Below are 26,410 nucleotides of genomic sequence, written 5' to 3'. Positions count from 1 at the left end.
TTCACAAATCACCAGTTAAAGATTAGAAAACAACAATTTTATAATAAACAGATACTTAAGTAGGTAGATCGAATCAATGAAAACAACCATTGATAATATTTTAAAAATTTTATTAAAAAAATAGCTTTTGCCTGCGGCATTGCATGTGTGGTATTATGTTTTTTCTTTTCAATAATTAAATACCTTATTCAAATTCAAATTCAAATTCAAATTCAAAAATCATTTATTCATGTAGGACATTTTAGCCGCTTATGAACGTCATATTTTTACATATAATTTTAATTTTTTCCCTACCGTCCAGTTCGGTATATAGATCCAATTGAGAAGAACTGGCAAGAAACTCAATTGAATTACTTTTTTTTTAAAGCCAGTTTATTTACAATGTATATTTATATAGGTGTCTATGTCTAACATTAAATGAAAATTCAGTGCATGAACAACTATTGCCATGCACACTCGTCATTCAAGTAATCGTTTAGTGAGTAATAGGCTTTGCTCAGTAAATATGATTTAACAGATGTTTTGAATTTATTTAAGGGTAATTCCAACATATCCTTTGGTATCTTATTGTAAATTTTTATACCTATTCCCATAAAAGACCTATTAACTTTTTCTAAACGATACTTGGGGACAGCAAGTTTGTCTTTAAATCTGGTATTAATATTATGAATATTGCTGTTTTTTGGAAATAAGTCAAGATTTTTATGAACATATAGGATATTTGAATATATAAATTGAGAAGCAACGGTGAGAATATTTGCCTCTTTGAATTTCTCTCTTAATGAGTCACGACTCTTCATACAGTAGATCGCTCGAACGGCACGTTTTTGAAGTTATGTAAACCTATGTTAAAATTGCTTATTTTCTAGACTTAGTAGTTTTGGCTGTGCGTTGACAGTCAGCCGGTATTATCGATTTTATAGGTATAGCTTACTTACTGTGCATACATAAAAGACAAAAAAGAAAGCTATATGTGTTCCAAACTTTAGTTTTTTGTTACTACTTCAAAACATTCTAAGTCAATTTTAGGAAAAAAATCGTTGCATACTGTAATAAGTTTCATAGACTTTTCTTTTATAAATTTTTTATTATTTATTTTTTAGTTTCTCCGTCAATTGTCTCTGATAAATCATACAATTCACTTTTCGGCAAGAAACTATCAAAATCACTCATTTCATTATTTCTATACGTCATATCTTTAAAAGTGTTCGTAGCTATACTCAGACCGTCTTGGATATTATCGTCATTACTATCACTATCTGAATTATTATCCTTTTTTTCACTATCAGAAAGATAGGTCAAAACAGAATTGTCAAGATTTTTTAATTTTCCAAATTTGCTTTTATTTTTCAGAAGTTTGAACAATTTTTCCTCGTTTACATCATTAGGCTTGCTTTTAGTTTCTTCTGCGATATCTTTTATATCGATATTGTCTATTAATTTAACATCTTCTATCTGCTTGTCTAAATTCTGATTCTCTAACACTGTATAACCATTTTCAATATTTGTAACCGGTTCGTTACTGTCCGGATCAACAATACCAATGACAGTAGCTGTCTCAGGTTGTGCTATTTTGACGTTAAAATCGTCAACAGGAATTTTCTTACTTACGTCACTCCTTACTACATTTTCCTTTGTATCTTTAAATAATTCTTGGTATTGCTCTATTTCATTACTTCCGAACATAGTTGTGAGGAATTCTTTAAAAAGCCTTTTAAAAAAAATTTTTAAATTTCTTTAAAAAAAAGTTATCGTCTAAAATTCTTAATGCGTCTGTTTCAGATATAGATATAGGTTTTAATGGACCTGCAATGGGGTCTACTTTAAATGAAGTGGACGCTACAGACGTGTCGTGTATTGCAACTGGTGTATATGGATCTCTGAAAGGTTTCAGAGTTTTATGCTTCTCGGTGTAGGGCACGTTCTGAAAATAAAACTTTTAATAAGAAAAACACTCTATTTACTCTCTCACAAAAATATACAGGAAACAAAATCCCTTCCTAATTGTATCCGACAAAAATAAAAAAATGTATCTGTTTTGACAAACTTTTTTTAAAGAGATCTAGTTAAAAATAGGCGTATTTAAGGGGGGAGAGCGTCCAGGTGGGCAGTCTTCTTTCAAGTCAATAGGCAACCCGAATATATTTGGACCAGAACTTAGCCTCTACAGTACAGTCGGTTGCCTTATTCAGGTCCTCCTTCGTGTAAAATGAAGAACACTAAAGATGGGGTAAGAAGTGAGACATTGTCTGTGATTGCGTTTGATGCCCACCCCATGATACGAGTGGAACTTTCTGGAAAATAATCTTATCCTTACTAATATTATACATGTCTACATGCCCAAATGGTCGCGTACAACGCAGTTTCAGAGATGTTTTCTCCCACGAACACTTAGGTTATGGAATGAGCTCCCTGCCGAGGTTTTCCCAAGAGACTACAGCATGGGGTTCTTCAAAAGGAGGGTAAAGAGGTTTCTTCAGGGTCGGCAACGTGCGCGTAATACCTCTGGTATTGCAGGCGTTCATAGGCTACGGTAATCGCTTACCATCAGGTGGGCCGTATGCTTGTTTGCCACCTCAGTGGTATAAACAACAATGTGAAAATCAGTTTGTTTGTTTATTATCTTATAGCGCCTGAACAGTTTAACCAATCACTATGTATAGACACAGGATATAGACTACTTTTTATTTCGGTCACTAAACATATCCCGGTCATGCGGTCGAAGCCGCGAGTAAAAGTTAGTTAATATTATAAATACGAAAATGTATTATGATAGACGGATAAATGAATGCTACTTTTTCACCTAAAAACTAATCAAGGGATTTGGATAAAATTTGGCACACGAGTGTTTTGTATCCTAAGTTAGCACATTAGGTACTTTCGGTGCTGCTTACGCGACCGGAGCCGCAGAATACAACTAGACTAGCTAATAAAAAACACGAATCTAGCTAAAGATGGTTGTCGTGTCTTTGGTGAAGACGGTCGGTGCGTCCGGGGTGCCGCAAACTGGAGACCCGAAGCTAATGATGCCAGTTAGTAGACCGTTTACAATTCCCGGACCACCTACGTCGCGCTGTATTAACAATTAAATCTTAATATTGGTAATAATCGCATACTTATTTATTACATTGTGGACATTTTTACAACATTTTAAAAAGTGGTTATTGGGAAATAACGATAATAGTTGGACATATAGTATCGCGAAGTTTTTTGTAGTTATTGATATTTTCTTCAATATTGTAGAACATACTTTTGTTCTATCACCAATAGTTTCCGCAGCGCACGGGACGAAAGATATTTTATAGCATTTTTTAACACCTTGAGTTACGTTACTAAAGTTTTAGTAAGGACCCTTAATGTTTTCTAGCAATAAATATAGCCTATGTTACTTAAGGTGCATGTAGCTTTCTAATGATGAAAGAATTTTTGAAATCGGCAAAGTAGTTTTTGAATTTATTCATTACAAACATACATATACACAAAGCTTTCCTCTTTATAATATTAGTGTAGAAAGGTATTTTTTAGGTAAAAGTTTAATCGTGTTTTTCAAGTAATTCCCCAATTTAAATGTCCACAAATAATATAAAAATACAATTCTATTAATGTAATGGATGGATGGAATGGATGGAAAATGGATGTTTATTACTATTTAACACACAAACTATTAAACGTAGAGCGGAAAAGGATCGTTAGTAATGGGCTCTAACAGCGCCATTACTAGTGATATACCTTATCAGCTCGACCTCTACACGGTTCCCACTAAAAACCATTGTGATTAGATCTTGTTAAATTCGACACAATGGGCCAAATGACCTCTCAATGGTACCCCGCCAGTTCATATTGATAGCACAGGCGGGGTAACCATGCCATTTTTACCCATAAAAAAACTGCTGAATGGATTTTAGTGAAATTTGATACACGGGTGGGTTATACCATAACAGTCATTAACTGTCCACTGCTGAACATTGACTTTTCCCATAAAGAGAGGTTTTAGCAGTAGTTGCCACGCTTGGCAGACGGGTTGGCAACCACAGTTAGGCTTTGCACTGTTGCCTATCCCTCTACTATTAAGTTCCCCTAGTCACCTATTAAGACACCCACGAGAAAGGAAGCTCACGGCGTCTATTCTTCATCTACGATTATGCATTTACCGTTAATAAATTGTTAAGTAATATAAAAAAAAGAAAATTGTCTAGACTTACATTGCACGCACCGCTCCCTTTAGACATGAAGCCTGCACAAAAATGCTTTTTCGTGACGTATTCGCTGAAAATAAAACAAAATTATTGCAAGTGAAAGTTAGGTTTTGAAAAACGCTTATATGAGGAATAAATCTCCAAAACACTTCTTCTTAAAACTAATTTATATCCAAGATTTTTAGTGAAATCTTAGAAATTACGGTTTTTGTAGAGATTACTAAATTTTATTCCACCACCGGGTAAAGTATTCAAGTCAAAAACTATGGAAAGAGAAAAAAGAAATCTAGAACATATTTCCCGAATTTTTTTGGAATTTTTCACTACCTTTAAGTAGGTCAAATTATCGTTTGGGACGATATTGTCCGTGACAGTTGACGGTGTGCAAAAAAACACATGGTTGGCGGAGGGTTAATTACCTGGAGTAGATATCTTGGCATTGGTCCAAAGGATAAGGGTCCAATACATAGAACGACAGTATGTTGGCCCACGGGTCATTCAAAATATTACTGGACTGAAACAATGAACCACTCCATTAATGAACCACTCGTTATAAAGTTTTGTGTAAACGTTACCTACATTTTTTTTTAATGGGTGATAATGGAATGGTTACCCCACCCGCACTAACGGTATACACCAGCGGGGCACCAGTGAAGGATAGTAGGTGAGGATGGAGCAAGTCAGTTAGCCCATCGCGACGAATTCAACAAGAATTGTTCACGATGGTTTCCAGGGGGAACCACGTGGTAGTCGACCTAATAGGGCATATTGCTAGCAATGGGGCTGTCAAGCTCCATTGCTAACAATCCCTTTCCCCCCACGTTACATGGTATATGGCTATATAAGAGATATGGCAATTAAATTACAAAGTACAGAGGCGTAACCCTTAAGTTAAAACCTTAGTTCTTAGGAAAGGCAACACGGGAAAGGTATCATGGGTAACATAATATACTCTGTTATGTCCATGGTACTGTTCATGTCTATAGGCGACGGTTACCACTTTCCATCAGGTGGGCCGTCAGCTTGTTTGATATTCAAAATTGCAAACAAATATAAAAGCTAGTTAATACACATATCCAAATACAATTTTAAACACACACATAGGTATAATTTATAGTAAACGCATACAAATATTTTTAATATGTAATTATTATTGTAAAATGATCGTTGAAGGCAAGGCAGTGTATTAAACAAACAGAGAAACTTCCAAATCTAAACATAATAACCTACTATATATTATTAAAAATAATTATTCTGGTTATAAAATAACTTACTCGTTTGGCTCCCCAACCAACAATAGTGACGCCATCAGTTCTCAACGGGAGACTTGAATCCCTTCTATCAAAATCTATCTTTACTTACCCTCTTACTCTTTTTTTTAAACTTTATTTTCCTTGTCAGCCGCAGCAAACATATGTTGTTTTGTAAGGTTCTAGGATTATATTCAGGGTGGAAGTAAACTTCCAGAACAGGGATATTCTCTCCACCACCATTGTAGAAGCTACTGCCGACTCTGACAGAGAGGAATGCTGGATTCTCACGGAAAAAGCGGTTGTTCCAAGCCCTTTAAATTTGGATAAAAAAATAAATACCAACGTGTAAAAATAGAAGATACATAATGAAAAAATACATATATAGAGAGTATTAAAATGAAGGCCAGTAAAGTTAATAAAACAATATCAATTAAAAGACGCGCATTATTTTTTAAAACTTAATTACTCACCCTGAGGAAGACTTCAGAATGAAGTCAATTTTTTTTTACAACACAGGGGGCAAACGAGCATGCGGCTCACCTGATGGTAAGTGACTACCGCCGCCCATGGACACCCACAACACCAGCGGCATTGCAGGTGTGCTGCCGGCCTTTTAAAAAGGAATATGCTCTTTTCTTGAAGGTTATGTTGTCGTTCAATGCAACAATTGTCGAAAATAATAAACATACATAGTAAATGTATGAAATTCTTTAATTTTACAACTGGACAACGAACCTTTAGGTATAAATATACTCGTACATATAAAACATGTTTTGGATGCTACAACCAGGATGCAATATTTATAAATATTAATAACTTTTTTATACAACTTAGAATGGCAAACAAGCTGACGGCCTATCTGATGGAAAGTGGTAACCGTCGCCTATAGACATGAGCAGTACCATGGACATAACAGAGTACACTATTTCGCCCATGATACCCCTCATGCGTTGTCATACCTGAGGACTCAGGTGTTATTCCTCTGTACCCGGTAATTTCACTGCTATATCCCACCCTTCAAACCGAAACAAACTTTTATACAAAGTCTTCCTCTGGCATCGATATTAATAACTGTTAATATTTTAAACACATTGGAGAACATGAGAGTATAGTACGAGTAGCAAGAAATATTAAATTAATGATTTGAAAATACTCTTACAATTGTAAACAAGACGAGGCACTGATAATCAAGTCCGATTTGATAATAGATCCACCACATTGAAACTTGTTGAAGATCTGGATGCTGGCCATGAACGGAAAATGTTTGATTTTAGTTCTATGACCCATATAAATTCGACGGCCACTCGGCTCTGTGAACCAAATCATTTAAATTCAATATAATAAATTAAATAAATTAACAGATTATACCTTGTTGTATACGACAAGATAGCCCAACTCTTTTAAATATCCAATTTGTCATACATAAAAAATGTTGCATTTAATATGTTGCCCCAGTGCGAAAGTAAACAGACTAATGTAAGAAACAAATAAAAAGTTTTAATAAGTAAACAGAAAAATTACCCCAAAATCCAATTTCATCGCTGAACGTTTCATTTTCTGCAGTATCTAATAAATTCGAATTACTATCGTGCGTATAATTATATGACACGATATCGTCATCTTTCAGATATTTTACAATTTGCGCATCAATATCTGGTATCTAACTGGTAATTTATTCGCTCCCTTCTATAAAGCTTAAGGACATCGACAAATACATTAATATGATTCAGGACATCTTTGTTTTCGACATCTGTAGCAAATGCATCGACATCTTCGTTTAATAATTCATTTAATGCAGTCATAAAGTATAGCGTTTCATTGTTTATTTTCTTCTTATCAACTCTGGTTAGTTTTGCTATTTGTTTCAAATTTGCATAGTCCTCTAAAGTGAGCGAGACCAGATATTTATGGACTAAGTAATATTGCTCTAGTCTCGACGTTTCTTTACTTTGTTTTAGTTTAAGCAATAAAAATAATTTGTTTGTTGTTTCTCTTATTATTATTTCTGTTGTCAATCAATTGTTATCTTCGACTTTTGACAATACAATAAGTCCTACTGTTTGATGAAGCTTCCAAATGAAAAAAATGAGTGTTGAAAACGACATAAGATTGATTGATCCTAATATGTTTAGTATTATTTTTATTGTAAATATGGTGGTAAATCTATAACCTTCAACGACAATGTTAACTTAATAAATTTCGTACTTTTATAGTTTATTTTATTTCCTCATGCGATTTTATTGCTGAAACTTTGTTACAGATAAGAGAAAATACATATTATGATAAAAAATATATTTTAGATTATACCTAAAGTTATAGCTTAAGACGTATTCTAACTTTTTACTTCGTCATTATGAATACGAACACAAGTAAAAGTTTATCAATAATTATAATTATGTTTGAAAACATACGAAATACTAATCTATTAAAAAGTTACCAAACGAAACAAATATAAATATCCACGATGTAAATGATAAATTGCAACATGTTGTAAACAAACTATTTAAGACTCTGAAAATTACTAAAAAGTTTATTCATCCATTAAAAATACAGGCATGTTTAAACCTGTATTATACCACAAGAAACGTAGCAGAAAGTAATTGGGTTTCATATGATCATCTCAGTAAAACAGTTACATATAATACAATTGATAATAAACTTTACGAATTGATAACGGACGTTCTTCATGAAAATCACTCTAGATCAATTGCCGATATTTCTGATTCAGGAGTTTCAGAAGACGGTATTAGTATTAATTAAATATTAATTATAATAATTATAATAATTTTAAAAATACAAAAGGTGTTACATATCTTGGAAACTTTGAACAAAACATTAATGTCATCAGAGACAAGAATTATCAACTTAATAGAGGTGGAAATTGAAATAAGATATATGAAGTAACTACCGATAACGGTTGGAAAAAGTGAAACATTCATAAAGAGAAATAACCTACCTATTGTTTTACTATAGAAATAATTAATTTATAAGAAAAAAATACTTAAAAGTTTTTATATATCCTGCAAAATTAATTTACCTATTGCCTATCTTGATATATTTTTTTCTATTTCAAAATCATTGCATATTATTTCATCCTCTTTGTTAAATACCCAATTTCGAAAAAGTATTTAAATGTCAAATATTTATATGTCCAAAGGTTGACATTGGACATAGTCTCAAAAAAAGAATTCAAAATGTCTTTAGTAGCAATAAAAACTTATGCGCTTGTGTCGCCGATATCTAATGCTAGAACAATATATGGAAGATGCCGCACTGGCAACAGAGATCTGGTTGGCTTTGGCATTAACGGATGCGCCAACTATAAAGACGACGCTCACTTTCCTTTCCCCGCTGTAAGGTTTAAGGAGAACACTAGAGATATCTGTGTAAGTTCATTTTATATCTTAATAACAGAGGCAAATGCTTCTAGTTTACTAGAAGAGGGGAGGAGGGGAGGGGGGGTTGTTAGTAATAAAGACTAAAGGCGCTATTGCTAGCACTATACCCTACCAGGTCGACCTCCTCATGTATCCCCCCTGGAAACTATCGTGCTGAATTCCAAGTGTATTCATCAAGCTGAGCTAACTGACCTGCCTTTTTCATTCTCACCTGTCATACCTCACTGGTGGAGGGAAAGGGATTGTTAGTAATTGAGACTGAGAATCCCATTGCTAGCAATATACCCAACCAGGTCGACCTCCTCGCGGTTCCCCCTGGAAACTATCATAGTTAATTCCTGATGAATTCATCATGATGGGCTAACTGGCATGTGTTCATTCTCATCTATCACCCTTCACTGGTGCCCCGCCAGCGTATACCGTTAACGCAACCGGAATTACAATTCCATTGTCCTCTATTATAAAAAAAAAGCTTACTGGAGTTGGGAAGGGATTGTTAGTAATACCGACTATCAGTCCCATTGCTTGCAATATAGTGTAGTAGTAGCGTGGTCCCCCCTGGAAACTGTTGTGCTGAATTCCAGATTTATTTGTCACAATAGCCTAACTTTACTTAACTAGCCTTTTAATTCTCACTTATCAACCCTCACTGGTGTTCCGCCAGCGTATACCATTAGAACAAGATGGGGTTATCATTTCATTATCATCCTATTACATTACAAGCTATTACAAGTTTCTACGAAAGCTCCTACCTACAATTTTTTTCTGACTTGCAGGCCCTTCGTGAAAAGGAAAGAGGTGACTGGAAACTGCTATGTTGTGAAGAGAAAAAGGCATTATACCGCGCCTCGTTCTGCCAAACCTTCGCCGAATTCCAACATCCGACAGGAACGTGGAAGTTCGTCCTCGGAGGGGTGTTCTTCATGACATCGTTCGCGTTCTGGGCTGCGATGTATAACCACTATTACGGTAATGAACTAGAACTTTTACAAAATATTTCAAAATATATAACACTACATTGGGGAATCCGAAGTAGGATGATAAAGCTTAAACTGCGTAGAGAAGTTTCATCTCCGTCCATCTTTATCGAATTTATCATGGGGAGTGCTCTGAGGAATTGTTCGTATTGATATCAAATGCAGATTTTCACCATCGTACAATCTGCCACAAACTAAAGTTCTATCCCATCTGGATAAGTGGCAGCCCTCCATCGCGAGTTTTTTTAAGGCACTTTCTTCCACGCACAATCACTCTTTGGAATCAACTTCTAGCAGCAGTACTTCCGAATCGATACGACATTTAATTAAGAGCATATTCCCGTTTAAAAGGCCGGCAGCACACCTGCAATGCCTTTAATGTTTCGAATACTCATGGCACCGATAGTCACTTACCATCAGGTGAGCCGCATGCTCATTTGCCTCCTGTGTTAAAAAAAATAGGAGAACAATATCTTCTGATAGCTCAATATAATGATAAAATTATTCGAGAAGTGATAGCTCGAATTGGTAAGAACATTAGCTCTAGCATGGCTTAGAAAATACTGATTCAGGATCCGCCCGTTTCAAAATTTTTCAATAATGCAATAACTACTGGAATATGATTTCCATAATTATTGTTTAGATACGAGTATATTATTAATTTATAAGTACATGTTGTTATATTAATAAAGGCTCTGCTTTCAGTCGCCGGTCCGCTACCAGTGTCCCTGTCGAAGGCGTCCCAAAAGGCCCAGCTGAGGAGAATGTTTGAAATCCGCGCCAATCCGATAGATGGCATATCATCCAAATGGGACTATGATAACGATAGATGGAAGGTAACTCTAAATCTCAAATTATCATTTACGGACGCAGAATGCTTAGGTTTTGTATACTACGCGGTAGTGTCTATCTGTTTTGCCACCCCGGGTAAAAATAAATATTTGCTCTCTTTATAATGAAAAATCATATTAACTTGCTATAAACTCATTTTGCCACACTGGGCTCTGTACTACACCAAATTGGATGCGGTTTTTACAGTTGTGTTCCTGAAGTTTTTTTTTATACAACTTAGAATGGCAAACAAGCTGACGGCCCACCTGATGGAAAGTGATAACCGTCGCCTATAGACATGAACAGTACCATGGACGAAACATAAAAGGATGTACATTTCATCTAGAATTGATATATTTCATTGATTTTACTTCTTCTGAAATCTGCGCGTACAAAGCAGCGTGCAAAAAGTTAGTTTGAAGTAAAAGTAGCGAAAATATGGCATAAAAAGTACCTCTTAATATTGTTTTGCTAAACGCATCTTTATCTTTGTAACTGTAACTCATATATTTGCTTATTCTTTCAGCATTAATACAAGTTTATGGGGCATGTGTGTACCTACGAATATATAAGGCGTTCTTCGTGTTGGTGTTATAATAGTTATTTATATAATTTTCCGTCACATAATTCTTGTTTATTTTGAATAAAGTAACGTACGGATATTTGGTATTTTATTCATTTCTTATGAAATACGCTACACCATTAGACTGCTTGCCAATGGTAATATTAATTTACTGTCTAAAATTTCCATAATTCAAGATGTATTATTAAAAATAAACAGCAATCTGATTATATATATATATATATATATATATATATATATATATATATATATATATATATATATATATATATATTTCTTGTAAATTACATTGTTAATGCATTTATAAATATTGTGAGCAAGGGTGGACTTATCTCTGACAGAGATCTCTTTCAGTCAACCCAATGCAGGTAGAGTACATAAACATATATACAATTAAATATATATAATTTATTTCTTAAATTGTTTTATAAATTACCTGTCCAGTTGAAAATTACACATAGTCTCACTACAAACTCTTTTATTGAAAAAATATTATTACTAAATGGTCCGCTCAAGAGTTTTATTTCTGCTAAATTCAAACTTGATACATTAACAGTCTTTTTCCTGTACTTTGCATTCGATACCGCATGCTGTAAATAACCTTAGTACATTTGTTTTATTGTTATTTCAAACAGCATTCTATTATCATATTTCTATTCGTGTTTCAATATATCTGCCTACCTAGTCCCTATTCATAAAATACATATTGGCAATAGCTTAAATTTTACGACATAAATAGTTAAATAAAATAATTCTGTATTTCGTTATTTTGTATAAAAAATAGGTATACTCTGTACTACCACAATGGCGTATTGTGTTACAATTATTGCGAATTTCCTAATTCCGTTGTTTTGTTTAAATAAAGTTGTTGAAGCACACGGCAGAACGTCTTTATCAACAGAGGATACTTCGGATGAAAGTGAGGAGTTAATACGCATATTTCTAACAAGCAAAGTGCCAAAATCCAATTTTTTATTTATTTATTTTTATAATCTTAATTTATATACTTTTGTAGATATTAGGTTATAACGAAAACGTATTTTGTAAATGTTAGGTTATAACGAAAACGTACAATCCCTTATGGAAATTTCTTCCAGTCAACCTTGAGAACCCGCGAAAAGAAAATATTTATATGCTTTGATTTATACCTAAATATATAAAAAAAAATTACTCCATCAATACGATTTTATACACTTGACAAATACGAAAACTGTTAAAAAACATTACCCAAATTTCTTCAATCCCGTTTCATTCTCACTCTCACTCAAAACGTTTTTCCAAAAATTTCATTTCTACAAAATTTCAACTGAGTATTATTGAATTTTACCTCTAGTTGTATGGTTTTCCCCCTTAAATATTCTGTAGTTAGTAAGAGATCTCTCTATGGGATCTCCCATGGTATATTACATCTTTTAATGTGTCTAATATAAACTTTGTACAATAAAGATTTTACAATACAATACAATTTCACGGACAGATTTTTTTTATCGGAAATTGCTAAAAAGTACCTTATTTGGCAACACTGTAAGAAACCGTTCTAAGCCACCTGTATTCCCAGCAGCACATTTATGCCCATCTCGCCTATAGTAGTCATCATACAAAGCATTTTCCTATAAGGTTTGGTGGTGAAATATGGCAGTGTTGGTAACAGTTGGTGGTAACACGGACTACCAGTCCCACGGCTAGTAATATATTCTGTCAAGTCGACATCCTCGTGGTTCTCTCTGGAAACCATCGTGCTGAATTCAAAGTGTATTCATCACGATGAGCTAACTGGCCTGCCTTTTCATTCTCACCTATCATCCCTCACTGGTGTCCCGTTAGCGTAAGCAGGGTTACCATTCCATTATCACTTATTTAAAAAAAAACTCTATCAGTCCTAAACCGATTTAGAAAATTGTTTTTCTTTGTCTGAAAGGATATACTTACAGATTGTCCCCATAGAAATTTTATTAAAATCGCTCCAGTAGTTTAATGTATAGATCAAAATAACTAGTTTTGCCGCGAATGAAGTCGACTTTTTTACGGAACCCAATCTTTACTTATTCCCGATCGAACTTACAAACTCAACAATTCCTTTATTAACAGTAGAAAATGAATGGAACAACCGTCGCTCTATGTACAGACAAGAGTGGCAGTACGAAGGTCTACCCATCGAGATCCCTGGTCGACGATCCGCCGACAATGAGGTCCTTACCGAAGATGAAAACAGCATAACAACTAGTAAGATGTCTCTGTCTCTATTTCAAATATAGACTAAAACGAGTACTATTGGAGAAACAAAATAAAGGAGAACTTAACTATTGGTAGTATCTGATCCTCAATATGATATTTTACTTATGTGTGTATATATATATATATATATATATATATATATATATATATATATATATATGTGTGTGTGTGTGTGTCAAATATAGGCACAAATGAAAACTTCTTTCCTTTTTTTTTTAATTAGTATATTTACGAAATAATTCTTGTAAGAAGCAATTTACAGTGGTACCCTGCACTTTGGTTATGTTTTGTTAAAAGAGGGACTGGCTGAAAATCAGCGCTCTCAAAGGAACAATCACAGCATCCGCTGAGCCGGTTCCTTTTGCCGGGTGTGGGACACTTTTTGTATATGTTATTTATATTTTATATTGTAAGTTTACTGGCAATAAATGTTTCTATTCTAAAAAAGATTACATATTATATGGTATAATAACAGTTTTAGAGTGCTGTTGGGGCTACTTCGCTTTTGTAGCGCTTCTAGCATATTTGCTCAATCTCGCGTAGATGACTACTACGCTGTAAGGAGAAAGAGGACTGCATCATTGCTACACAGGGTTAGGACAAGCACCAACAGCATTCTGAAAGTAGTAGGCGAGAAATATAACTCACCTATAATTGGGCATTTCATTCAGATGCTGATCTAGTCGGAGGGCTGATATCTGAGTAAATTGCTTTATTTAAATGTTCACTTTAATTGCTTTTCTTTTCTTTTTTTCCACGTTACTAACAATCCTTTCCCTTCCCCACGACCTATAGTGGTCGGATAAGCCCTGGCGTGTATCCAGCCCTCGAAAAGATTATGGTGGTGGATAATTATAAAAAATATGAAAAATAATTTTAAAATAACTTATCATAAGAGACTGACATATATATATATAAATATTTTGATTGATTAATTGACTGGTCACAGCCACCTGTAATTTTTTTTCCCCGCTTGGCAGGCGGGTCGGCAACCGCAGTTAGGCTTTGGTAATGTTTTAAAACGACGTTGCTGCACATTCCTCGACCATTCAGTTCCGTTAATCACCTCTTATGACACCCACAGAAAAGGAGGGAAACTCATCCTATGCCGAAACCACACGGGAACCATCTTGGTTCTTGTTACATCACGATGAGCCTTCTATCCTGCTTACATCCTCACCTATCATCCCTCACTGCCGTGCCATTATATACCGATAGCGCAGGCGAAGTTTTTTTTATACAACTTAGAATGGCAACCAAGCTGACGGCCCACCTGATGGAAAGTGGTAACCGTCGCCTATAGACATGAGCAGTACCATGGACATAATAGTAGACACACATACTGTTTCGCCCATAATACCCCCCATGCGTTGCCATTCCGTAGTAATCCACTATAAATACAAGTACTTTTAAATATTTTATTATTTTATCAAGTAACAACAACGACCCGCGCCTCCCCGCCTCTCGATCGCCGTTACCGCCGTATATACAACCCAGATGAGGTGGCCACCATCGAAGAATTCCCCTTCGTGGCTGCTCTACTGGTGAACAAGCAGTTATGGTGCGGAGCTGTGGTCATAAGTAGTGATAAGGTTTTGACTGCAGCACATTGTTTACAGTTGTAAGTAGCTTCTATTCTACTATTCTAGAACAAAAAAGAGGAAAATTGTGCATAACTTGTCTGTCAGATCAAGGCGCGCCAGATTAAATTACCATCTCTTTAATACCAACAACTAAACCCTATCAGGTTGACCTTATCATGATTCCCCCTAAAAATCAGCATAGTTGAATTTTGCTGAATTCGTCAGGATTGGCGACCTACCTCCATTCATCCTCACCTATTCTTATTTGCTAGTACCCCGCCAGCGCATTCTGATAGCGCATCATTCCATTGTCACCCATTAAAAAAGTACCAACGACGAATTTGATGCGTTCCTTTACAGGTGTCGCCACTATGCTGTGTATCATCATAAGCAATTAGGAATTGGAGAAGATATCACAATAAAAATAAAGTAGTTTTAAAAATGAAACTTCTTGTTTGGAATGACTTAAAAAAAAGTCAGAAACACGAATAGGACAGAAGTACCCATATTTCTGTCCTATTCGTGTTCCTGCCCTGAAACAGCTGCATCCAGCTGCGCTGGAGTTGCCACGTTTGGCGGGTTGACAATCGCAGTTGGGCTTTGGTAATGTTTTAAGATGAACGTTGCAGCCCATCCCTCGAGCGTTAAGTTCCTTAGTCACCTCTTACGACACCCGCGGGAAAGGAAGGGGTGGCCCATACTATACCGGATCCACACGGTAATATAATATTATACATCATTAAATGTCATCTATGATTATTGTGATTCATCATTACCGTCTCAGCCATTATCTGCCCGCTGCTGAACAATGGCCTATAGACAAAGCCATAAGGAACGAACTGAGTCACCAGCAACTATTGACTCCCTACAATGCATCTGAAGTCGTCACTCTCTATGGTGGGGAGATCGGGCGTGTGCCCGTACGGGGTCGCCCTCAAGAACCTTTCTTCCCCATCGGTTGTCGGTTCTTCGAGCTATGTGACCAGCCCATTGCCACTCCAGCTTGCCTATCCTTCGGGCTATGTCGAAAACTTTCATTCTTTTGCGGATATCTTCGTATCGGATTCTATCACAATATCATGTTTATGTCAAATATAATGATTACTCGTATATATATAATATTTTATTTTTAGACAATACAACAATCGCTTCTTTCGGGAATACGTAAAAATGCTAAATGTTAGAGTCGGTTCGTCCAACGCGACGGCTGGCGGGCAGCTGCTAAGGGTTACAGAGATATTTTTCCATCCGAATTACAAACCACAGACCTTGGAGTTCAACTTCGCCGTACTGAAGCTGCACAAGAACTTGACCTTCGGAAGGGACGATCCTGAAGTGGAAATGATCGAGTATTCCAGAGAGAAGAGTATACCTATTGACAGGAGAATCGTGTTCTTAGGATGGGGATCGGTTTTGGTAAGTACTTTCAGTGGCTTAAGTTCTTTCACAAATCAAAACGGCCATATTAATCATGCCATTCGGAACCATACATCATGAGACATGGAAGTAAAAAACCAATAAAGAAATGAACATCTGTCAATTGCTAAAATAAAGATTCAACATCATCATAACCCAGAGGGAAACTTTGTACAAAAGTCGATTGCTTCGGTACCTCTGTCCCATTCGTCTTTCAACCGTGAATCAGTTGTGTTTGCATGGCTGTGTTTCGGTTTCAAGGGTGGGATATGGCGTGAATTTACAGGGTACAGAGGAATAAAATCTGAGTCCTCAGAAATGGCAACGCATGGGGGTATCATGGGCGAAACAGTATGCTCTGTTATGTCCATGGTACTGCTCATGTCTATAGGCGACGGTTACCACTTTCCATCAGGTGGACCGTCAGCTTGTTTGCCATTCTAAGTTGTATAAAAAAAACCCTTAGGGACTTTTGCCAGTAGTTGCCACGCTTGGCAGACGGATTGGCAACCGCAGTCAGACTTTAAAGACGTTTAAGAGGAACGCTGCTGCCCATCTCTCGCCCCTTCCATAGTGGCCTTTTACGACACGCCCCACCTCCACGGGAAAGGAAGGGATGGCCTATTCTGTATTAAGACTACGCGACCAAAATAAAGATTGCCCCTCCTCCGATCCCCAAAAAAGACTTCAATAATAAAACCAGTTGTTTTGATTTAAAAACTTTAACAACTGAACCGATTATGATAAAATTTCTATAAAACCAATCAGTAAGTATATCCTATCAGATAAAAAAAAATCCAAATCGGTTTAGAACTGGTATATATATATATATATATATATATATATATATATATATATATATATATATATATATATATATATATATATATATATATCCCTTCCCCCCTGTTAAGATGTCATAAGGTAACAGACAAACAAACTCATTTTCACATTTATAATATTAGTAAATATTGTTAGTTCCGTTTTAATTTGTTTTTAACAGGGTGTGGATAGCTCCGGTGGAACTGTGCTACTGCAGAAAGTAGAGTTACCAATCTACGATCTGGCTGACTGCCAAGAAGTTTACGGAAGGTAGTTTTAAAATATTAATTGTGTTACTTCTTCTTTCTTTTCACTTTTCATGCCAAGCCTTTGTAAACCATCATGGAAAGGTACGGCCGACTACATACTCATTTGTTGCAGTCTCCGTCCATCTACCTTCCTCATGCTCCTTAAATATCGCGCCTAAATTACTATTTAACACACCATGTAATATACTATAGGCATCCTGTCACCAGTATCCAATAGCTAGGACGGAATACCTTAAATACTGTACCACGAACTATAAAAAAAATACATTTTTCTTATAGTCAAAGATGGAATGATAAACTTGCCTGCACTAACGGTATATGCCAGAGGGAGACTTTGTATAAAAGTCGATTACTTAGGTACCTCTGTCCCGTTCGTGTTTCAACCGTATATATATATATATATATATATATATATATATATATATATATATATATATCCGATAAAAAATATGTTAAAAGTCTGTTAATAATTTTGGATAACAGAAGAAACATAACGAAAAATGTCCAGAGGAACCCAATATTTAGATATCGGATCGACATCCATATTACCCATGCCTATTTAATAACACCATTTACAACAAATAGTAATTTGAACATTATTTATGGGGCACAAATACTGTAAAATTATTGTAGGTAGTTAGTTATTGAAATAACTACTTTAAAACCGAGCCAATTACAAAATGAGGTTGGTTGCCAAATTACCACAGTCATAAAAGTTTTTTTATAGGCATATTTGTTTACTATACTTGTTTTTTGCATTACTGTTGCTCAAATGCTCACTCGCTACTTTCTATGCCGCTAACCGGAAGAGATCTCTTTTAAATATAGGTATTCTTTTGCTCACATTATTTTTAATCGTAATTAAATATTATGCATTTCTGAATGCTATAAAGAATATATAATATTTATTGCAATAGACAGCAGCGTCCCTCTTAAAACTGTCCCATTCGTGTTTCTACCGTGAAGCAGTTGTATTTGCATGGCTGTGTTTCGGTTTGAAAGGTGGGATATGGCGTGAATTTACAGGGTAGGGAAGAATAACACTTGAAGCCTCAGGAATGGCAACGCATGGGGGGTATCATGGGCGAAACAGTATACTCTGTTATGTCCATGGTACTGCTCATGTCTATAGGCGACGGTTACCACTTTCCATCAGGTGGGCCGTCAGCTTGTTTGCCATTCTAAGTTGCATAATAAAAAAAATTTACAAAGCCTAACTGCAGTTGCCAACCCGCTCGCCAAGCGTGACAACTACTGGTACAACCTCCTTATAGGGGGAGGCCAATGTTCTGCAACAAACGGCTGATATGATGGTATAATAATCAGACTACAGTTTTAATTTCATTTCAGAGATTTAGTTTCAAGAAACAATTTTTGCGCCGGTTACATAACAATACCTAAAAACGTCTGTAACGTAAGTATTACATACATATATATATGTAAGTATATATATAAGTATTATACATATGTACGTTTCCATGTGGTCCCAGCATAGAATAGGCTACCCCTTCCTTTCCCGTAAATGTCGTAAGAGGCGACTAAGGGAACTTAATTGTCGAAGAATGGGTAGCAGCGTCTCTCGTAAAACATCAAAGCCTAACTGCGGTTGCCAAGCGTGGCAACCACTAAATACACATAATGTTAACAGAGATTTAAAAGAGTAACCGTTGAGTTTCTTGCGGGCCCTTCTCAGCAGATAACAACGTTCCGAACCCTGCAGTAGATTCATATAAATGACGATTAAAAATTGTTTATAAACAAGTGTATTTGAATAAAGAGATTTTAAATTTAAACAGAAAACAGTGAAAATATAACCAAGTTTTCTTGAAATCATTACAGAAACTAATAACTGATTGAAATAAGTAATAAATCGAATCAATTAATTTATTTTTTAATTTTACCTACTTACTACTGTAGGATGTCGAGGAATAGGAAATGTTAGTAATTTATTTATTTATTACATCCACTGGGTGAGCCTTACAGTCTTCCAATACGTTCACCCAGGAAAGCATGAGTACAGTAACATGTAAAAAAGGAATATTACACAAAAATAATAAAAAAAGGTTTAACTGAAATAAAAAACGTCTAAACACAAATACTCTGTGGTCACTCGACGAAACTCCAGCGAGTTGAAGGCAAATACATCCAATTGAGGATACTGGCTCAAAATATCATTAAGTAGTTTCAATGCGAGATATAGGGGAGCCTGCTTAGCGAACTCTGTTCTGCGCTCCTATTTATATTGATTCTAGTACAGTTTGGTTACATTTTTCCTCCCGCACTAATTTTAACACATACTCAATTAAATTTAGTTTTCGTCTCACTTCAAGTGTATTATAGCCCACCATACCTAACAGAATGCGGACTACTGGTTCTTTTTTTAGTAATATTCCCTGTTAAGTCTTCCACGTGTTTCCCACTGGAAACCATCGTGCTGGATTCCAAGTGTACTCATCACGATGAGCAAATTGACCTGCCTTTTCATTCTTACCTATCATCCCTTACTGGTGCCCCACCAGCGTACACCGATAGCGCAGGCGGGGTTACCATTCCATTATTACCTATTCAAAACTGTAGGACATCAGCAAACTACTTTTGTGCTTGAGTCAGTTACTCGTTTGTTTACATTTTAAGTTCTATAGAAACAGGTGTTCGTAATTCACAGCACGACGCTGGTGGCCCGGCCATTATGGACGGCCGTCTAGTGGGGATATTGTCGTTCTCGTCGAGCCGATGCGACGAGCCTGACCGGCCGGCTGTGTTCAGCACGGTTGGCGTAGTGGTGCCCTGGATAGAGGGGCTCGGGGAGAAAATGGTGCAGCTGAAGTAAGTATCAACTTTTTTATGGATGAATATAGAGTGATGACTCCGCCTGCACTATTAACTACGTAACTAGTAGGAATTCGAGTCACCTAACTGTAAATTACTAGCATGCACTACCGGACTTTATAGAGCCATCCGATTAAAAATGTAGGTAATATTTTTATTACCATTTCTTAGTCATAAAAGACGATTATAGCGGAGTACACGACTGAAGTACATTTTGCAAATATTCCAAGCCTATAGCTTTTTTATGCAACTTAGAATGGCAAACAAGCTGACGGCCCACCTGATCGAAAGTGGTAACCGTCGCATATAGACATGAGCAGTACCATGGACATAACAGAGTATACTGTTTCGCCCATGATACCCCCATACGTTGCCATTCCTGAGGACTCAGGTGTTATTTCTCTGTACCCTGTAAATTCACTGCCATATCCTACCTTTCAAACCGAAACACAGCCATGCAAACACAACTGCTTCACGGTTGAAACACGAATGGGACAGAGATACCCAAGCAATCGACTTTTGTAGTCTCCCTCTGGTGTTAGTTTAATTATATATATATATATATATATATATATATATATATATATATATATATATATATATATATATATATATATATATATTTATTACTAATAAACCTCTGTTTACCAGGAATACAGCACTCAAATCTCCAGAATCAATGAAGATCCCACAATGAAACAATAATATAATAGATCAATAATATATTTCCACTAATACTGTACACGCCAGCTTCCATTTGACTAAAACGTAACAAGAAATAAAATAAAAATATTAAAAATCGGATTAATTTGGTTAAACTTTAATTTCTATTCAACATACAACATTGAATAAACATACAATTTCCATTACGAATTACACCTATGTAACATTATGTTTTCTGTTTTTATTTAACGGACCTTCGAGTTTATTTCAAATGGAATGATACCGAGCTGATTTCTCCGTTACATGCTTATAATAAATCATTGATTAAATACAGAAATCAAGCGGAGTATGTATATACAGCAAAAGGGCTTTGCCGCGCTGAAACGTCAAAGTGACAGCTGACAGATCGCGCGCACGCCCGCGAGGTGTCGCTCCGCGCCTATGTGCCTATCGATTAAGAACAGTATTACATTAACAATAAAATCTATTATTGCGTGACCGCAATTTATATGCAACAATGCAACAAATTAGATGTTCAATTTGTGCGCTTATTTTAAGTGCGGTAATTGATGTGGAGTTCAGGCTTGATGTCGTAGATCAGGTTCAGGATATCTTTGATTACCTGTCAACAAAATATAACATTTAGCTATAATAGAGAAAGTTATTGTCAATTTGACGACCTCGGCAATGGTAAGTGCATTGCTTTCCGTAATGAGGCCCCACGTTCTCAATTTAGGAAACGAGGTCTGAGCATCTTAGGATGTGCTCTCAGATATGCTGCCTCATTACTTATAACAGAGTATCTTACTTTGAAGGCCAGGCGATTTGTGTAATTGTGTAATAATATATTTATCATGATGGGGCTGACATTGTATTGTAATGTTAACAAATTTCATTTCTGCTGTAGTCTGTATTGATATTGGATATTTCATCACCCTTTGTCAAATGATTTTAATGAATATTTGCTTCTTATTATGTTATAACATAGTAATGCCACCTTTATTGATTTTTCTGAAACTTTCTATAGTATTTTTTTCTACAATTTAATTATTGTATTACTTATTGAATTTAAAACCACATACATACGCAACTCCCACTATGTTCACTTTTCTATCATGAACAAGCAATACTTGTTACATTAGTAGTTAAAAGCCTGTCCATATAACAGGAATTTTATACACAAAAATAAATTTGCTTTTATTTAACATATTTATAGTTCCGTGTAAAAAATTGATTTTGTCTTTTGTACACTGTAAAAATTGTCAGTACATACCGCATCCTTCTGTGACTGCACCATCCTGTTCATCTCGTCAATTTTGACCTTGGTTTCAGCGTCGATCTTAGCTGCGACACCTTCCCTTGTGCCCATGTGCTGAAGTACAAAAACATACATAGTTTACACATATAATTTACAGATTCTTGCCACAGTTAGTTACATGTTTTGAGTAATCTTTTAACTTCCTTTTAAGAGTTATTGTCACAAATTGGTGAAATGTAGGTAATGATTTTAGAGCAAACATATCATTTACTATTGCAATTATTTTCCCTTGTTTCTTGTTGTTGTAAACATGTGTTTAGAAAAAGCCACCCCTTTGTTTTCAGTGGGTGTCATAAGAGATTAATGGAAGTTAATGGGCGAAGGATGGACAGGAATGTCCCTTCTAAAACATCACTAATGCCTGTGTTTGCCACCAAGCATGGCAACTACTGGTAAAACCCACCTTATGGGGTAGGCCTATGGTCAGCAGTGGACAGATAACAGCTGATATAATATGTCTGTTTAATCTGTTTCTTCGACCATTATTTTAGTCAACGACAATACTATCGGAATTCACTTCAATGTCACCTCAACAGGAAAATATTTCTATCTAAAGTGTTTTATAACATACTGTCATATGTATTGAAGTGGGTACTTGATACTTTGTTAAATACTGGCCTAATATAGGTAGACTGAATATTAACATGAAACAAACTGATGTACATAGCTAGAGATGGGCAGTACCCGATATCTATATATCAAGTTCTTTTGAACTTTGATAACTATATTGATATTATATACTATAATAATGGTACACTTGTGTTGACATACCTTGGCTTCAAACTCTTTGAACTGCCTCTCGCGCTCCTGTCTGTACTTCTCCACCTCATCTTGAGCCTCCTCCTTGGCCTGCTTTAGGCGTTTCGCTTTTCCTGTAAAAAAAAAACATATTTGAATTTATATTTTTTGTTTTAATAATTACCTGTAATAACTAGTACCTTAGAAACATTAATTTAAAATAGTATGTTAATGTAGTTAACATTTTTACATAAGTAAACATTTTAAAACATTAGTTAATATTTTTACATAATTATGTAAAACAAACCCAGAACTCAATTTACGTGAGAAAAATCATCATATCTGTACTATAGAGATTGTTATAATAAATTTAATTTTCAATACAAAATCATTTCTGAGTAAGTATTTTATTTATTATCCTAGTTTAAATAATATCAATTTATAATACCATGAAGTTCAACATCAAGAAACAAAACAAAATAAAAAAAAATTACATTTGTATTGTCTACATTAATACACATAGTAAGTCTATGCTGTTGTCTCGAACCAGAACCCGTTGTCATTTAATAAATAATAATTAACATATTAATACTCTTGGAAATATTACATGGCACTGCCATCTAGATCCAAACTAAGCAGCGCATATACTATGGGTAAGAGATACATGGACTGATATATATATTGTAATACATACATATACATATAAGTTAAAAAAAAGTACTCGTAACTGGCGAGCGTGTATGTAAAGATTGATGAATGTGGAAGAAGTGAAAGAGGTTTGTTTGAATCGAAGCATTTGGGTGTTCCATTGTTTCTGCCTACCCTAATGGGAGACAGGCGTGACAGATACGTATGTATGTACATATAAGATACTCAGATCAATATAAACAAATATACCAATGAAAATAAAGATATTTATTGTGTAATGGGGATCAAACCTAAAACCATCGGAGTGTACTGAAACACTCTAATACCATGATACATAACCCTAAATAAGTATCGGGAGAGTTTAATAAAAAAAAAATACCACAAAATAAAAACAACATCTTAATCTCAAGCATTTTACAAAATGGACATTAAATCTCAAAAAAAAAAGAATTTTTTTTTTAGAAATAGTTGTTAACTGATAGATTTTAATATATACAAAAAACTTAGAAATACATACAGAATTTACACATAAAAACATGTATTTTATTGTGCTGGGATCGAACCTTCATCGTTAGAATTGAAGGCATAATACTACCAAGGTCATGTGCTAAATGATGATAATTAATATGATACAATATATATAACAAAACTTATTGTATAAGTAACCATAATCCTTTTACAAGAGCATCTCGGCATCCACTTCAAATATGGAATGTGATCTCTCTGTACTTATCATATATTAGAGTACTATATTGTAGTATAAATGTTTACTGTAACATTTTTAAGTTAAAAAGATAAACGTTACTTTAAATAAAACTGTAGAAGAAACTTGTATTTATGTACAGATTTCATACTAATCAAAATCAAGTAAGTACTCACAAATACATGAAAATTATTATTAGTTCGTTAACTGCTTATCTCTGTAGTTAAAATCATGAGGATTATGTCATGAAAACTGGTTTTTACCTCATCGATACTTACATATTATGACAAAATACCCATAAAATACACAGTATATAGCTAAAACACATATCGTTAATTAGTATAGAGAAGTCAAATCCATCCCTAATCATAATTACAGGCCTCAAAGCCAAACCAGGGTCACCAATTGTAAAGTCATGTGACAAATTTAGTGATATTTTTTCAGCTTTTTTTACACATTTTCAACAGAAATGTGTCGTTTTAAATAATCAGAAGGAGGTTTTTACTACATACAGTATTCTCAATACAAGATCTCGTCGAAATTTACTAGTCTTGTTCTTATTGCTAGTCAACCAAAGTGACCCGATGTAATGGATTACTACGTAGTACAAAATGAAATACTTACGCTTTCTCGCCTCTGATACTTTCTCGGCCGCTCGTTTTTCAGCAGCCAACAATTGCTGGATCCCCTGTGTCTGACTCGCCATAACTGATACACACAAAAACTATGTCGAGCGAGAATAGAGACCAAGACACGAATCAATAAGTGGAGATTGGATTTGTGACGAAAGTCATATGATTGGGTTAGTTCCAAGGTATTGTCACGATTGGCGCTGTCATCGACTCGTGCTAGGATATTTGTGCGTGTATAGGAATGTCGAATAATCGGAAAATAAGTTATTTTCCCACTATACAGAGCAAATACTATTAAAATTCATGGTCAATAAACTTATAAAATAAATCTTATTTGGAATAATTTTATACAAAATATATAAATTTATTAAAATATCATATTATATAAAAAGGAGTATCATTTTTGTAAAATGAAATAAAACTTTGTCGTTGGGTTGGTAGTTATCTGCAGAGCTCGTGCTATGTAGTGTTGTACAAGTATCGTATAATATCAAAAATATCTAATAGATGGCGGTATACGTTGAATACAAAAGTTATAATTTACTTATATAAATATCCATGGAAATTGTGTGAAGTAGATTAGAGGAAGAGTATTTATTCACAACTATTTTAATCGTGTTAATACATTTTTTTTAGCAGAGATATATGTCTTTAAATGTATGAGAATGGAATAGTAACCCGCCTAAGCTGACAGATGAAGATGAAAGCAGGTCATTTGGCTCATCATGACGAATTCATTGAGAATAAATGACGATGGTTTCCAGGGAAAAAACTAAGAGGTCGAACTGACGGAGTATGTTGCTAGTAAGGCTAATCTGCTAGTTTCCATTACCAAAAATCCCTTTAGCGCAGATGATAGATGATACAGACGATAGACATGTATATTTGTCGACTCACGCTTTTGTAATTTTTTCTATGGATTTTGTCACCCGCATCATATTTTATCGCGCCAAGTAGGTATAGAAAATCATGACCTGGTAGTATATTGCACCGGCGTAAACTTTAAAAGTCATGAGTCTGAATTTAACTGACACCAAAATAATCGCGCAAATTTCAATTTCCTACTTTTTATCTACTACCACAGATAATATAATATTATACTAGTAAATCGCGACTAGTATCGCCATCTATTAAATATTTTCGTGCAATTTTTTTTCCGTCATTGGATCCCCCTGGTGCTATTATGATAGCAAACAAGTATACATCCCGTCTAATGGTAAACGGGGTTACGGTAACCTACGGACGCCTGGAATACCCAGGATGTCACGCGCGTATTTCCGTCTCTTAAGAAACTATAATATGCTCTTTTTGAAGAA

The 26,410-nt window shown here is 35.1% G+C and overlaps 3 protein-coding genes and 1 pseudogene across 5 annotated transcripts; 2 read left to right on the top strand and 2 right to left on the bottom strand.

Moving 5' to 3' along the window:
• Positions 1 to 292: 292 nt before the first annotated feature.
• On the bottom strand, positions 293 to 7,670 carry LOC116413371 (uncharacterized; annotated as a pseudogene).
• Positions 7,671 to 7,792: 122 nt separating this feature from the next.
• LOC113511246 (cytochrome c oxidase subunit 4 isoform 1, mitochondrial-like) lies at positions 7,793 to 11,317 on the top strand. Its single transcript, XM_026894864.3, has 4 exons — positions 7,793 to 8,835; positions 9,624 to 9,816; positions 10,530 to 10,660; positions 11,182 to 11,317. The coding sequence occupies exons 1-4, from the start codon at positions 8,644 to 8,646 to the stop codon at positions 11,185 to 11,187; spliced, it is 522 nt and encodes a 173-aa protein (XP_026750665.1). The 5' UTR covers positions 7,793 to 8,643; the 3' UTR covers positions 11,188 to 11,317.
• Positions 11,318 to 11,949: 632 nt separating this feature from the next.
• On the top strand, positions 11,950 to 21,412 carry LOC113511247 (trypsin-7-like). 3 transcript variants are annotated; one of them, XM_052892429.1, is made up of 8 exons: positions 11,950 to 12,157; positions 13,327 to 13,461; positions 14,908 to 15,094; positions 16,190 to 16,472; positions 17,476 to 17,564; positions 18,914 to 18,977; positions 20,229 to 20,389; positions 21,044 to 21,412. In XM_052892429.1, the coding sequence occupies exons 1-8, from the start codon at positions 12,043 to 12,045 to the stop codon at positions 21,087 to 21,089; spliced, it is 1,080 nt and encodes a 359-aa protein (XP_052748389.1). In that variant the 5' UTR covers positions 11,950 to 12,042; the 3' UTR covers positions 21,090 to 21,412. The 3 variants fall into 3 exon arrangements, with proteins under 3 accessions (XP_052748389.1, XP_026750666.2, XP_052748403.1); XM_026894865.3 differs by having other exon boundaries at positions 20,229 to 20,393; positions 21,044 to 21,119; XM_052892443.1 differs by lacking the exon at positions 13,327 to 13,461.
• On the bottom strand, positions 21,100 to 25,261 carry LOC113511318 (V-type proton ATPase subunit G). Its single transcript, XM_026894945.3, has 4 exons — positions 25,087 to 25,261; positions 23,145 to 23,245; positions 22,329 to 22,427; positions 21,100 to 21,677 (listed from the first exon to the last, which is right to left on the bottom strand). The coding sequence occupies exons 1-4, from the start codon at positions 25,166 to 25,168 to the stop codon at positions 21,609 to 21,611; spliced, it is 351 nt and encodes a 116-aa protein (XP_026750746.1). The 5' UTR covers positions 25,169 to 25,261; the 3' UTR covers positions 21,100 to 21,608.
• Positions 25,262 to 26,410: the final 1,149 nt, after the last annotated feature.

This window comes from Galleria mellonella, unplaced genomic scaffold (assembly GCF_026898425.1).
Source record: "Galleria mellonella isolate WM207_F2 unplaced genomic scaffold, CSIRO_AGI_GalMel_v1 utg109, whole genome shotgun sequence".
In the NCBI taxonomy this organism is placed as follows: Eukaryota; Metazoa; Arthropoda; class Insecta; order Lepidoptera; family Pyralidae; genus Galleria; species Galleria mellonella.
This window is presented reverse-complemented; position numbering and strand designations above follow the sequence as displayed.